General features: G+C 40.5%; 5 protein-coding genes across 6 annotated transcripts; 2 read left to right on the top strand and 3 right to left on the bottom strand.

The window, feature by feature from the left end:
* Nucleotides 1–90: 90 nt before the first annotated feature.
* LOC111480452 (floral homeotic protein DEFICIENS-like) lies at nt 91–1591 on the bottom strand. The gene is made up of 7 exons (XM_023125497.1): nt 1272–1591; nt 1139–1205; nt 1009–1070; nt 847–946; nt 732–773; nt 616–660; nt 91–534 (listed from the first exon to the last, which is right to left on the bottom strand). Exons 1-7 carry the CDS (start codon nt 1457–1459, stop codon nt 343–345), a joined length of 696 nt encoding a protein of 231 aa, XP_022981265.1. The 5' UTR covers nt 1460–1591; the 3' UTR covers nt 91–342.
* Nucleotides 1592–2084: 493 nt separating this feature from the next.
* Nucleotides 2085–3358, bottom strand: LOC111480799 (S-type anion channel SLAH4-like). The gene is made up of 2 exons (XM_023125964.1): nt 2960–3358; nt 2085–2839 (listed from the first exon to the last, which is right to left on the bottom strand). Exons 1-2 carry the CDS (start codon nt 3356–3358, stop codon nt 2126–2128), a joined length of 1113 nt encoding a protein of 370 aa, XP_022981732.1. The 3' UTR covers nt 2085–2125.
* A 1110-nt stretch (nt 3359–4468) lies between these two features.
* Nucleotides 4469–5884, top strand: LOC111480884 (protein SHI RELATED SEQUENCE 1-like). Of its 2 annotated transcripts, none has more exons than XM_023126105.1 (3): nt 4469–4635; nt 4724–5305; nt 5394–5884. In XM_023126105.1, exons 2-3 carry the CDS (start codon nt 4783–4785, stop codon nt 5762–5764), a joined length of 894 nt encoding a protein of 297 aa, XP_022981873.1. In that variant the 5' UTR covers nt 4469–4635; nt 4724–4782; the 3' UTR covers nt 5765–5884. The 2 variants fall into 2 exon arrangements, with proteins under 2 accessions (XP_022981873.1, XP_022981874.1); XM_023126106.1 differs by having other exon boundaries at nt 4713–5305.
* Nucleotides 5885–9974: 4090 nt separating this feature from the next.
* Nucleotides 9975–10738, top strand: LOC111480798 (protein WALLS ARE THIN 1-like). The gene is made up of 4 exons (XM_023125963.1): nt 9975–10251; nt 10331–10393; nt 10465–10543; nt 10670–10738. Exons 1-4 carry the CDS (start codon nt 10022–10024, stop codon nt 10736–10738), a joined length of 441 nt encoding a protein of 146 aa, XP_022981731.1. The 5' UTR covers nt 9975–10021.
* A 1291-nt stretch (nt 10739–12029) lies between these two features.
* LOC111480905 (dehydration-responsive element-binding protein 2D-like) lies at nt 12030–12820 on the bottom strand. The gene has a single exon (XM_023126138.1). It carries the CDS (start codon nt 12746–12748, stop codon nt 12242–12244), a length of 507 nt encoding a protein of 168 aa, XP_022981906.1. The 5' UTR covers nt 12749–12820; the 3' UTR covers nt 12030–12241.
* Between the last annotated feature and the right edge of the window lie 305 nt (nt 12821–13125).

Here is a 13125-nt window from a genome sequence, read left to right as displayed (position 1 = left end):
CACAAACCTCGAAGATGGTTACTATTTCCGTTGAATATGAGGTCTAAGTAAACCTTAGATAGCATTAACCCTACCTGGTTAAACTCAGTAGGAACAAATCTAAACTATTTAATCCCATTTTCTTCGGTGAACAACAAAAACGTGCCACTTTAACGGTGAATCGAGCCAAAAAAACGAATGAGAATGAGAAAAAGGGGGAAAAGAAGACTTAGATAGCTAACCCATATGGGTTGTTGTCACGAGTTTGTGCAGTCACTAGTGAAACACAGTGATTGGTTCCACAAATTATGAGCCAAAAGCAAAGAAAGTGAAAATGCTAATGCCTTAACATATGGAATTGGACTACTCAAGAAGCGGATAAGTAGTGAGATCCGAAGGGTGGGCGTGGTGAATATTAGGATGGTTGGGGTGGAGCCGCAGTGCAAAAATGCGAGGTCCTCCGCCGCCTGAGTATCTCATCACTGAATCGTAGTCCCCTCCTACTCCTTCATTGTCTACCAACCCATAGTGTGGTTCTTCCCCTGTTGCAATGTCCTATACCGAATCACGTAAACAAATCTTCAACATAACATTAAATTAGATGAAGTTCTTAGAAGATAAGGATTACAAACTTACAAACTCCTGGAGAAGAGCCTTGTGAATTTCTCCAACACTCTTCAACTGCATACCAAAAAGTAGAGAATAAAACAAGGCATTGTTTCTAAAAAGGACTCCAGTTCATTCGAACTTACCTTCTTCTTGTGCGTTTCAATCTGGTTTGATATCACCCGGTACTGTTCAACAAAGTTTCAAATCATTTACTCTCATAAGTATGCATTTTAAAGCATTCAAGTTAGTCTATCGAACCTTGCGTTCCCTAATGATCCTCACAGCATTATCCATATCTTGCTCTAAACAACGCAGCTCCTCAAAGCTCAGATCATTCATATATTCCCCCATCCTCTGCCTATTAGTTGATTCATATCATCAAATAAAACCAAATCTGTTCCAGAAAATGTAGATTAATACCTAATTTGTCTGCGGAGATTTCGATTCACGTCTTTGAGCTTCTTCAGATTCTCTTGCATTCTCTGCACAGAGCGAAATTAATAAGACGTATACAAGAATCACGAGATAAGAAGTAGGGGAAATCAGAGACCTGGAAGTGAGAGATCCATAGATCGACGCCTAAAGTCTTCTGGTAGTGATCGAAAAGCTCCTTGGTCCTGGAAGGATCGAAATGAATTAAAAGAAAAAGAAGGAATTAGGGTTTGAGAGAGAGAGATACTTACGAGGTGGAAGGGCTGATATACTCATGGAGTTTTCCGGTACTCGAGAACATGATGATGGACACTCTGGCATCGCAGAGCACGGTGAGCTCGTTGGCCTTTTTGAAGAGGCCGTTGCGTCGCTTCGAGTAGGTGACCTGCCTGTTGGTAGGATTCTCGATTCGCTTGATCTGGATCTTCCCTCGCGCCATGGATGTAACGATCGCCTAGGGTTTTGAAATCAGGAGAGGATTGATCGTAATAAGAGGAAGAAGTGGAAGAGGAAATGAATCGGGCATTGCCGGAAATGGAAAGAATGGGTCCTATTGGGTGAAAGTGATACCAGGTTTTACGATAAACATCGTAATGTCTTCGTTTACTTTGTATGGGGAGTCGGGACCATTACTTTCCGTCTCTCTAAAAAACATTGCTTCAAATTCAAACATGTTCTTAATAATTTCATCCAATCTAGCTCTCTGTTCGTTGAAATCCGTGAACAAACACACAGCCAACGTAACCTATGCTAGCTCGGCTGTAACACGAGTAGTAGACCAATGCCTTTAACGTTGTTGAACTCCGAAGTAATGTCATTTCAAATAAATAAAAACGTCTTTCACGTCCAATCAAAACCCCCCCTTCTTGAATTCCACGCCCACAAAAAAAAAAAAAAATACCTATCTATGTAAATTGAAATGAATTACATAAAATATTAAATAGTTAAATAGGATACACAATAATAATGAAAACCAAATATCATCCATCATAAACCATATTTGGGCTATAATAAATGTATGTTCGACTAAATATACTCGATAACCTCAATTTGGTTTATCTATACTCTGATTAGGATATTTGTTTGATGGGTTTTTGGCTCAGATTCAGTTGATGCTCTTGGAGGTTGGAGTTTTTTTAAGAGATGAATCCAAATGGTTGCTGGGGAGATTGTAAAGGGTGTCATCGTCCAATAAGAGCAGGTCGGAGTTAAGCAACGTAATGAGGAAGAGGAGGAGGGCGACGAGAACCGAAAGGGCAAGAAGAAGAAGCATTAGAAGCTTGGCAGGGAGAGTTTGGATGTGGCGATGGTATTCAACGGAGGCAAGAGCAAGCGCAGAGAGTGGAAAGGAGAAGGCCCACCACGCTATATTGAATCTCTTCATTGCTCTCCTGAATAGAAAAGGTCTACAAGCCAGTGCCATGAATATAAACAGTGACAGAAAAAATAGCATTTTTGACGTCATATCAAAACCCCCGTTTATGGATTCCCATGCCACGCTCGCCACGCTTGGCGCTGCTATGTGAAGAAAGAACACCGGCCGGAGCATGGACGGCAGCCGATTGGCGCCGGAGAATCGTTGATAAAGTGTCACAAACAGCACCAAGTAATGAACAATGCCCAGTGAAAAAAAACACAGGGCGCTCTCCTTCCATCCCATTTTGGCCGCCGCCTGAGCGCCCACCAAATTTCCGATTACCGACAGCTGGCTTGTCGGATTCGCAACGATGCATAGGAACCGCCTTCCTTCGGTGAACCACTGCCCGTAGATTTTCACGTCCAGAATCACAACTGGGACTGCAAAAACCCACCACAAAATCTGTGGAGAATATGAATAAAATTATTTCATTAACAAATTTTGGATTACCTTATAATTTAATTGTTTAGGAAATGCATTTTATAATAACAATAATAATAATTAATGGGCTGAAATACGAACCGTGTAGACAAAGTTTTGTGTGTCCAGAAAGGGCGTGGACTGGAGCAAGAGGAACCAGGAAATCCAGGGGGCAAATAGGTAATTAACCCCAACATGATGAAAGAATTCGCACTGAACCAACGGGAAGTGAAAGAGGCATCTGAAGAGGTAAAGGAAAGAGAGAAGAAAAAGAATAAAGAAAGCGAGGGACCACAGAACAAGGAGAACCGTTCGATGAATCGGACCGTGGTTCTCTTCCGCCAGCATCGCCCATAGCAAAGCTTGCCCGCATATAGACATTCCGATCCGAAAATACCCCGCGTGGAATTTCCTTAGCATCGCCTCCAACGCCGGCGAAATAACCGGTGGTCTCCGCCCGCCGTCGTTGTTTTGTGCCTCCATTTCAGACGGAGATTCCATGGATCGGATTAACACGAATGAATCTTGACCGGAGATTTTTATTTGGATATTTCGTGTTTTTCTGAGTTGTAGTATTTTAATTAAGCCGCCTTTTTTTAGATTACCGACAGGTCGTTAACCGCCAGAATATAATTCATTTGGGAATTTAAGTTCATTTTTATAAATAAATTAGGCTGGGCCTCTGGGCCATGACAAGAATCGGGCTCATTACTCATGGGAATAATAAGCCCACGAGCTAATTGGGCCTTAAGAATCAAATCTATCTCATTTATGTTATTGCGTCCCCTTTTCCCCCCTAAACACCATTATTTTTTATTTATTTATGTTTTTAATTAATTAGATAATGCAATTATTAATTCTCAATTATTATGAAAAGTGGGGGAGATTTTGTGGTAGAGCATTAAATTAAAGGGAGAAAAAAAAAAAAAAAAAAAACAGAACGCGCTTATTACCCGGGAATTTTGCAAACACTTGGCGTTAGATTTGACCAACTAATCTCCATCCATAAGCAATTGCTTGGTTTGAAAGTCACATGTCCAAGTTGCGCCGCTTAATCATTAATTAATCCCAACAAAAACATCTTTTATGTGCCTCCCAAAATGGAAATATAATAATAAATAAATAAACCTCTAAAACTATACCTATTATTTTGTTTTATTTCAAAAACATATAATTCAAGAAACAAATCCACCAAACATAGCTTTTAAAATCAAATACAAACCCGTAATTTTTCTGGGGTTCTTCTTCCAAATAGAGTAGACCTCGTTTTTACAGTTGCCTATGTTTCATGGATCTAGAGTTACAGAATTCCACGGTTCACGATCCATGCTGACGTGGACAACAATTCACCCGAAGATTAAAAAAATAAAACAAGGCGCGTACTATTTATTTGGAGGAGTTGGTTAAAAAGACGGTGTTATTTATGGGATGGAAAAGTATCTGCGGGTTTTCCGCAACAAGGACGGTCGGTTAAAGCTGATGTTCATACGTGGACAATCCTCCACCGTCCATTCTCCATGCAGAAATTCTTGAATCATCGACAGTCGATAGGATTCATTGAACTGAATATTTCTACAGTAGTGAACTGCGTAGCGACACATTAAATCCCTCTCCCCCCTCTCTCTCTAAAAACCCAACACAAAGAGAGACAGAGAGAGTGTTTTGTTTTAGTTGTCTTAAATGATCAGAGCGATCGATCTCTGTACTTAACACGACGGCGTTTTGCAGGCCACCTTCCAAATTCCACTCCATTATTGCATATCCAACAAATTAAACCGGTACCCTCTTTATCTTTCTTCCTTATCTTTCACTTTTGCCCTAGTTTTTTTTTTTACAATTTAACCAAAAACCCTAGAAAATTTGCAGGCCCTTTTGTATACATGGCCGGAATTTGAGAAGGTAAGGAACATTGGGTTGGTGAAATTATGACGGGGTTGTTATATTTAGGTGGTAAACAAGAGGATGATCAAGAACAAAGAGGAAGAGAGCAGCAATTGTTTTTGTACAATAGTAGAAACAACGAGGAGATCTACTCCAAGGGGTTGGAGATATGGCCACAATATGGGCAGCAGCATCAAGCGGTGGAGAATTACATTTCCTTTGGAGTGGGGCCGAGTAGGATGAACTTGATGATCAACGCCTCTGATCATGAGTTTACGATGATGAGACAAGGAGCTGCTACTGGCGGCGGTGGAGGTGGGATTAATTGCCAAGATTGTGGGAATCAAGCTAAGAAAGACTGCTCCCATTTGAGATGTCGGACTTGTTGTAAGAGCCGAGGGTTTCAGTGTCAAACCCATGTTAAGAGTACTTGGGTTCCGGCTGCCAAGCGTCGGGAACGACAACAACAACGACAACAACAATTTCGACCAGATCAGTTTGATCAAACCACTCACAAATGCCATCGAGAAACTCAACCTTCTATTCCCCCTGCCACGGTCACCTCAGGTCATTACTTTCAATTTGATATCATAGGTTAACTTTTAATGTTCAAATGTAATGACAATGGGAAACCATTTTTTTGGTTGTGAATTAGGGTTAGAACTTGCACATTTTCCAGCTGAATTCAACTCCCCAGCTGTTTTCCGCTGTGTCAAAGTCAGTGCCATTGACAATGTAGAAGAGCAATTAGCATATCAAACAGCTGTGAACATTGGTGGCCATATGTTCAAAGGCATTCTCTACGACCACGGTCCCGAAACCAGCCAGAATTTAAGCACCGGTGGTGAGAGCTCGTATAGCCATGGCGGGGATGACGACGGGCAAGGCTTGGATCTGGTGATCGGAGCGTCCAACAGCTTCGGGAGAGTTAACCCATCCGCCTCATTCGTGGAGTCTTCACTATATCCTATCCCGATCAACACGTTCACCCCGGGTATGCAAAATTTCCCTTCCTCAAGAACATAAACAATGTGTTCGAGCTGATTCCGTTCAATTCATAATAACGAATCCTTGATTCTATAATGTGTTGGATTAAGACATTAAGACATTGGAATGTATACCAACCTAAGGTAATTCTATTTTAATTTAATCCATAAATGTATGAATATGAGGATGATTTTAATTAATCTCGCTTAATTAGTTGAATAATTATGACAATAGGCATATAAAGTAGAAAAAGGAGAATGTTTTGGATTTGAGTGCTGTTTGTGCGGCTGAAGCGGCGCTATAAAAAGGGAAAATAAATAATAAATAGGGAGAGAGAAGAGTTCAAATTTTGTGGGTGTGGAACTCGAAGTTGCTTTACGCAGTTTTATCGGCCAGGGTTGCCGGGGGAGAACCAAACAGGGCCAGTTAGCTTACGTATTGGGTCACCCTCTCCAAAAAAAAAATGCTTGTTTCTGAACTCTGCTGCCTGCGACACTGTGTTTGTGCACGTGCTAATTAATGAGCTAATATTAGAGCACGTGAAAAATAAAACAGAAGAGGAAGAAGAAGAGGGTTTGTAAGGATCGAATGTGAAGTGTCGTGGGGGTTTGTTGCACAGCTAACGTTGGTGGGTTGTGGAGTCAAAAGCGGCGGCAGTTGCGGTGTGTTTACTGCTTGTGAATTGTGAATTAGCTGTAGTGTATTGAGGCACAGTTTGTTGTTATTCCGCCGCTTGTCCCCTAAGCTTAGGCCTTCTGTTTTGTCCAATAATCCACCAAATAACCCACCAATTATTGAACCTCACTGTTTCGTAGTTACTCTCGGCTGCTGCCATTGAACTTTGCTTTCATGGTTTGTTGATTAATTAGATGTCGAGCTTCAGCTAACTGGGCCGCTCTCACTGACGTCCACGAAGTGATAAGAAATAGGCCTCTTTGAACTCATCGATGGTATGAGAAATGGGCCGCTATGATACTTTTTTCTCAAAGGACAGAGAAATGAATCTTTCTCCTTCCCAAGTTCTTTCGGGCCGATGTTTGTTCTTTTAGAACAAGAAAGGGACAGATTTTATCGTACTATGCAATTCCTAAACATATAATAACTATACTAAAGAGAATGAGATGGTGTTCCTCAGTGACCTTACCCATAATTAGTTAATGTGGGTGGGTGTAACCTTCCGTAGATTCTACGTTAGTTGGAGATGGTAATTAAGCATGTGTGGAAACGAACAATATTTGTTAGCGGTGAGCTTGGACTGTCACAAATGAATATTGGTGATGTGATAGAGAGGACGTTAGACTCCCGAACGGAGTGGGAACAAAGTTTTTAAAATTGTGAGGCTGAAAACTATACATACCTGGTCAAAGCAGACAATATTTACGACGAGCTCGAGCCGATACAAACGGTATCAAAGGCAAATATGGGTAATGTGTGAGCAAAGATGTTGGGCCCCCAAGGAGGGATTATGAGATCTCTATCAGTTGCAGAGGGGAATGAATCGCCCCTTAAGGGTGTAGAAACCTCCCCTAAGAGTGCATTTTAAAGGCTTGAGGGAAAGTCTGAAGAGGGGAACTAAACACTCCTTTTATAAGGGTGTGGAAACCTCCTCTAACAAATGAGTTTTAAAGCCTTGAGAGGAAGCACGAAAAGGAGAACGAAACACCTTTTTTATAAAAGGGTTTGGAAACCTCCCCTAACAGACGATGCTTTAAAGCCTTGAGGAAAAGCGCTAAATGGCTCAAAGAGCACCATGTATGCTAACGACGGGCTTGAGTTGTTACAATGAGACTACTCCTCCCTCCCCTGAAGTCTTCTTCTCTTGGAGTCCTTGAACAAAAGGTACTGTATCTCTTACTTGAGGATTCTATTGATATGACTAAATTAAGAACAAGACTCTGATATCATATTAGTAACCACGCACCTCTACGTTAGTACGATCTTTTCTACTTATGAGTTTGATTCATATTAAGTTCTCAAGGAGAACCAACTTACTAATCAATGTTTAGTGATCTAACCCACAAAAATAAAATGATTAAGAAAAAGTTAAGGGGATTGATGGGTGGAATAAGTTTATATCCCACGTCTTCCAAACAAAAGCTATAAAATAATCCCAAGTGGGTTTATGAGCAAGCGAGTGAAAACTCAAAAACAGCCAACAAAATGAAGCTTCAAAGATCCAGCCAAAAAAAATGATGGAGTAGGGATGAACACATGGGCTCATGGCTTGTATGTTTAGCATCAATGTGCGTTTCAATTGAGGAGATTCTGATTCTTGTTTTGAGTTGATATCTATGCGAAGGGAAAGGATTTGTTGTGCAATGAAACTCCATGAACAGTTGAAGCATCATTTCTCCCGTCAAATGGCCAGCCCTACAATCACAATGTATCTTATCAAAATATTTCCTTTGATAGAGATCTTCTTGCTTTTTTATATTGAATGATTAAAGTGAGTATAGAGGGTACCCACCCACCCACCCACACACACACACACACACACACAAAGTTCAGTTGATCTGTGGCCGAGAAGTTTGACCATTATCCAATAATAAACTCAGTTGGCAGTTCATACAAACCTCATACTCAAATCAAACCATATGATTCTTTGGTTAAGACAACGGGACCCATACAGAGAACCTGAATGCGACCCATCAAAGCAACCACCAATTTGTGATATCCCAACACCCTCCTCTTTGCAACTCATTTTGTTTCGTAAGTTTTGCACAATAAACAATGAACTATGCTTGTAACGATCTTGATTCGCTAGCAGATATTGTTTCCTTTGGGTTTTTCCTTTCGGGCTTCCCCTCAAAGCTTTAAAACACGTTTATTAGGAGAAGGTGTGAATGTTTGATTAATCCACCACACCTAAATGGTGTGAAAGTTATCTTATTTATAATCAAATGAATGTGAATGTTTGATTAATCCACCACACCTAAATGGTGTGAAAGTTATCTTATTTATAATCAAATGAATTACAAGGATATGGAAATAGTAATAAATGGAAATAAAATAAATAGAAAGATACTATAATAAGGCAAATATCTAATATTTGCCTTATAATAAAATATCAAATATAATATATATGGTAAACAATAATTTATTATTAAATATCCTTAACACCCCACCGCAAGCTAAGCGTCGGATTTAAACGAACGTGAAGCTTGAATCTGAAAAATTCAAAGAGGTTGAGAAACACTTTTCATGAAGATGCTAACAACCCGATTCTTGGTCATCAAAAATTGCAGAGGGATCGCCGCTCAGCGGCGATGCTGCCTTGGCTTCGGCGAGAATATGTTAACCCATGAAGAGGGATTGTCGCTTAGCGACGATGCTGCCTTGGCTCTGGTGAGAATATTTCTAACCCCAAGAAGTAGAAGGGGAAACCTAGAGCAAGGGACAAAGAAAATGTTGAAGCTGGAAGAGTCGCCACATTGGGCGAAGGAGCCAATTTTGGCGAGAAGGGCAGTCGGAAGAGTCGCCTCATCGGGCGAAGAAGCCAATTTTGGCAGGAAGGGCGGCGGCAACTTGGTTGGCGAATAGGCCAGTGCGGCACCCAGATTCCGAAGGTAAATCTCTGCAAAAGGTTGATAGGTTTAGGTTAGGGTTTATGTGAAGGATGAATTGGGAAGAAAATGAGAGAGACTATATTGGTCAAGGGTAAAACCAATTTGATTGGAAAGGTGAGGTTGTATGTACAGAGTATGACGAAAGGTGATTTGGAGGTCAATAGGGTGGAGCCGAAGAGTAATCAATCGGCTCCGACTACGGCAGCCATGAAGACTGCCCCTGCAGCGTCAAAACCAGCAGGGGTGGTGGAGAAGAAGATTAGAGAATTCAAAAGCCATTGAAAAGAAAGGATCGGGGTTGTTAAACCGAGAGGGCTCTGATACCATGTGAATGTTTGATTAATCCACCACACCTAAATGGTGTGAAAGTTATCTTATTTATAATCAAATGAATTACAAGGATATGGAAATAGTAATAAATGGAAATAAAATAAATAGAAAGATACTATAATAAGGCAAATATCTAATATTTGCCTTATAATAAAATATCAAATATAATATATATGGTAAACAATAATTTATTATTAAATATCCTTAACAGAAGGTTTTCACACTTTTATAAATAGTGTTTTGTTCTCCTCCCAACCCATGTAAGACATCACATGACACGACTTTCTTTTCCCCTTCCAATTCTATATTTATACCTCCAATCTCTTCACAACAATACACCCAAGAACAACCCTCTTTTCTTCTCCTCCTCCTTATAAATCTCTTAATAATCACAACAACAATGGCCGATGGAAGCTCAGACCCTTCTTCTGGGAGTAGAACAAGGTGGTGCTCAATTCCCGAGAAGCTTCAACTGCATGGCGCCATGTTGGCCTTGCAATTTGGCTACGCCGGCTTCCACGTTGTCTCAAGGGCAGCCCTTAATATGGGCATTACTAAACTCGTGTTCCTTGTTTACAGGAACATCATTGCCTTTCTCATCCTCCTTCCCTTCGCATATTTCATTGAAAAGTACATTAAAAAATCCCTTTCACTAATCACATTATTTTATATCTTAAATTTGATTGCTTTCTTTTCTCCTTTTAATCAGGAAGGAGCGGCCTCCCTTTAATCTCAATTTTCTGCTCCAATTCTTCCTTCTTGCACTTGTTGGGTATGTCCAAGAAAAAAAAAAAAAAAAACCAAATCTTTTAAGCGTCATTAATCTTTTTCTATGCAATGCAGAATCACAGCAAACCAAGGGTTTTACTTGCTAGGTTTGGAGAACACGTCGCCGACATTCGCATCGGCGATACAAAACTCGGTACCGGCGATTACGTTCCTCATGGCCGTGTTGCTTCGGCAAGTCATCAATTTCAATGCCCTTTTTTTTTCCACAAAATGTGGAAGAAATTTGGTGATTATATTTAGATTGTTTCTATGATTGCAGAATAGAAGAAGTGAGGCTAAACAGAAATCGAGATGTAGTGCGATCCTAACGAAAGAGGTTTGTTTTTAACAAAAATGTCAGCTTTGAATGTGAAGGAAGGTATACTTTTACTTAGCTTTGTTAGACGAACACGACTCTCCACAATGGTATGATATTGTCCACTTTGAGTTTAAGCTCTCATGACTTTGCTTTGGGCTTCCCAAAAGGCCTAATGCCAATGGAGAGTGTATTCTTAGATTATAAACCCATGACCATTTCCTAAATTAACCGATGTGGGACTTTCATCATCCAACAAGCTTTAGAGTTGTTAGGGGAAAAGGGTAAAAGGAGAGACAGAAAAAAGAACAGGCGGCCCTGCTCTCCTCATCTGTTGCTGTCTCTCTAGTGGAAATGTCGTTTCGAGAAAGCAAGGAAAAAGAAATCCAACGCATCGTATGGAATAATTATATAATGGCTGCAAAAGCCCCCCCTTTTTTTTTATGAATAAAATAACAGTACATGGGCCGCCACTTTGGATGACATTGATTTTTGGGCCCAGTTGTGGTGGTCTCTGGCATTGAAAGTTTCGGCCCAGAGCCCAGGAGTATTGGACCACCTTAATTTATGGTAAATTAATTACAAGTAAATTCTATAATTACGTTGATTAGACTCTCTTTATACAATTTATGTCCTTATCTTTATACAATCACCTCACACTATTGTCAATAATAAGAACACGGAGACAATATCTGCTCAAAATCATAACGATTGCACGTGAGAAGAGATACCTATTCATTTATTGCATAAGTTCTCTGACCACAAGATAAAATCAAACTTGGTAGGAATGGTTGATGGGAGACATTCCAACATGACAAATAATAATATGACAAATAAGAATATGATATTGTCTACTTTGAGCATAAACTCTCGTGACTTTGCTCGCTACGATAGTAATTCATCCCTCGGTATCGCACTCAAAATATAAAATGTAACGTAACTTGAGACCACCATTAAAAGCAGCAGCAGCTCAACAATATCCAACTTGGGTGGGATTTAGCTGTCTCTCACAATATCTATCGTCTTTGTCCTACAAATCCAACATCAATACAAGCCACGTATCATAACAAAACAGCCAACAAATAATCAACATATAATGTATGAACTCACCAAACCAATTGACATTTGGTAGCCTACGCGTGAATTAATAACAATTTCAACTCAGCATTCAGTACAACAATACCCTAAATTTACGGACACATTAAAAGCTTTTCAATTTCATTTCATATGCATGCACCTTAATAACAACCAAAAATAACCCTTTGGATAAAAACAGCCAAATGAAAACCTAGGAACAAGGTTTTTTCTTTTTTATTTTTTTTACTCATCTCTAGAGTAGTATATACATACATACATACATACATACATACATGCCCACAATAACCTAATAATCACTAACCCAATGTTTTAATTATATGTATACACACGCACTCAAACACTGCATGTGTTTATATATAATTATTTATAAAAAGCAAGGTATATATATATATATATATTTACACACACATGATTATCTACGTATAATATTGAATCGCATCACATGCACCACTGCATAGCGTCCCGACCTCCCACCCCATCGAAATAAAACCCTTCATCATCACCAATCATAGGAAAATCCAAAGACATCACCGCCTCTCTCCATATCGACTCATCAAAATTCACATCCTCACTTCCCCATAGCCCTCCGATTGGCTCCATCTCCGCCACCGGTGGAGAGGGCGACGGCATTGCAGCGGTGGGTGCAGACTGTTGAGGCTCTGACGCAGTTTGAGGGAGGTTGAGCTTAGCATCAGACCCATAGAGCTTACGAGCGGCAGCATCGTAAGCCACGGCAGCTTCATGGGCGGTGTCGAACGTGCCGAGCCAGAGACGAGCGCCGCGATTTGGCTCGCGAATTTCAGCGACCCATTTGCCCCAAGTCCGCTGGCGGACGCCTTTGAATGTGCAAGAGGCGTTGTCGGGTCCGCCTTTGCCTCTCATGCAGCCCTTGCGGGAGCTGGCTTGAGCGACGTTGGTGGTGGGTTTTCTGGGCTTTGTTTCCATTGTTGTTATTGTTGAAGGTGAGACATATGAAAGACATAGAATAACGCAAATAATGGTCTAAGAGGTTTGAGCCAGAAGTGAATATATATATAGAAAAGGGGAGGGAGAGACGTGGGCAGATATGCGGGAAGTCCACTACCTGGGGATGACGAATCGGTGGGATCGTGGCACCAATTGGACGCTGTGGTGGTCTCTCAATCATACACTTGGCTTCTTCCTTTGCTTAATTTCATACACTAAGCCCCAACAATATCCAAATTCTTCTTTTTCTCTTCTTCCTTCTCTACCACCCTTCAAACCCACAATTAGGGCTACCTTCAATCTTATGATTTTTTGGGTTTTTGTGTATTTTTGTTTATAGTGTGTTTTAATTCTTT

Source organism: Cucurbita maxima, unplaced genomic scaffold (assembly GCF_002738345.1).
Source record: "Cucurbita maxima cultivar Rimu unplaced genomic scaffold, Cmax_1.0 Cma_Scf00006, whole genome shotgun sequence".
Taxonomy (NCBI): Eukaryota; Viridiplantae; Streptophyta; class Magnoliopsida; order Cucurbitales; family Cucurbitaceae; genus Cucurbita; species Cucurbita maxima.
The sequence above is the reverse complement of the archived record's forward strand: the minus strand, read 5'-3'. Positions and strand labels throughout refer to the sequence as shown.

Excerpts from the sequence above, each read along its gene's own strand:
- LOC111480905 (XM_023126138.1), bottom strand. The coding sequence starts at position 12,748 with ATGGAAACAAAGCCCAGAAAACCCACCACCAACGTCGCTCAAGCCAGC.
- LOC111480799 (XM_023125964.1), bottom strand. The coding sequence starts at position 3,358 with ATGGAATCTCCGTCTGAAATGGAGGCACAAAACAACGACGGCGGGCGG. Across the intron at positions 2,840-2,959 it reads CACAAAACTTTGTCTACACG|ATTTTGTGGTGGGTTTTTGC; the intron begins GTTCGTATTTCA and ends TATTCTCCACAG.
- LOC111480452 (XM_023125497.1), bottom strand. The coding sequence starts at position 1,459 with ATGGCGCGAGGGAAGATCCAGATCAAGCGAATCGAGAATCCTACCAAC. Across the intron at positions 661-731 it reads TTGAAACGCACAAGAAGAAG|TTGAAGAGTGTTGGAGAAAT; the intron begins GTAAGTTCGAAT and ends TTTGGTATGCAG. Across the intron at positions 535-615 it reads AGGCTCTTCTCCAGGAGTTT|GACATTGCAACAGGGGAAGA; the intron begins GTAAGTTTGTAA and ends GATTCGGTATAG.
- LOC111480798 (XM_023125963.1), top strand. The coding sequence starts at position 10,022 with ATGGCCGATGGAAGCTCAGACCCTTCTTCTGGGAGTAGAACAAGGTGG. Across the intron at positions 10,252-10,330 it reads TTCGCATATTTCATTGAAAA|GAAGGAGCGGCCTCCCTTTA; the intron begins GTACATTAAAAA and ends CCTTTTAATCAG. Across the intron at positions 10,394-10,464 it reads TTCCTTCTTGCACTTGTTGG|AATCACAGCAAACCAAGGGT; the intron begins GTATGTCCAAGA and ends TATGCAATGCAG.
- LOC111480884 (XM_023126105.1), top strand. The coding sequence starts at position 4,783 with ATGACGGGGTTGTTATATTTAGGTGGTAAACAAGAGGATGATCAAGAA. Across the intron at positions 5,306-5,393 it reads CCCTGCCACGGTCACCTCAG|GGTTAGAACTTGCACATTTT; the intron begins GTCATTACTTTC and ends GTTGTGAATTAG.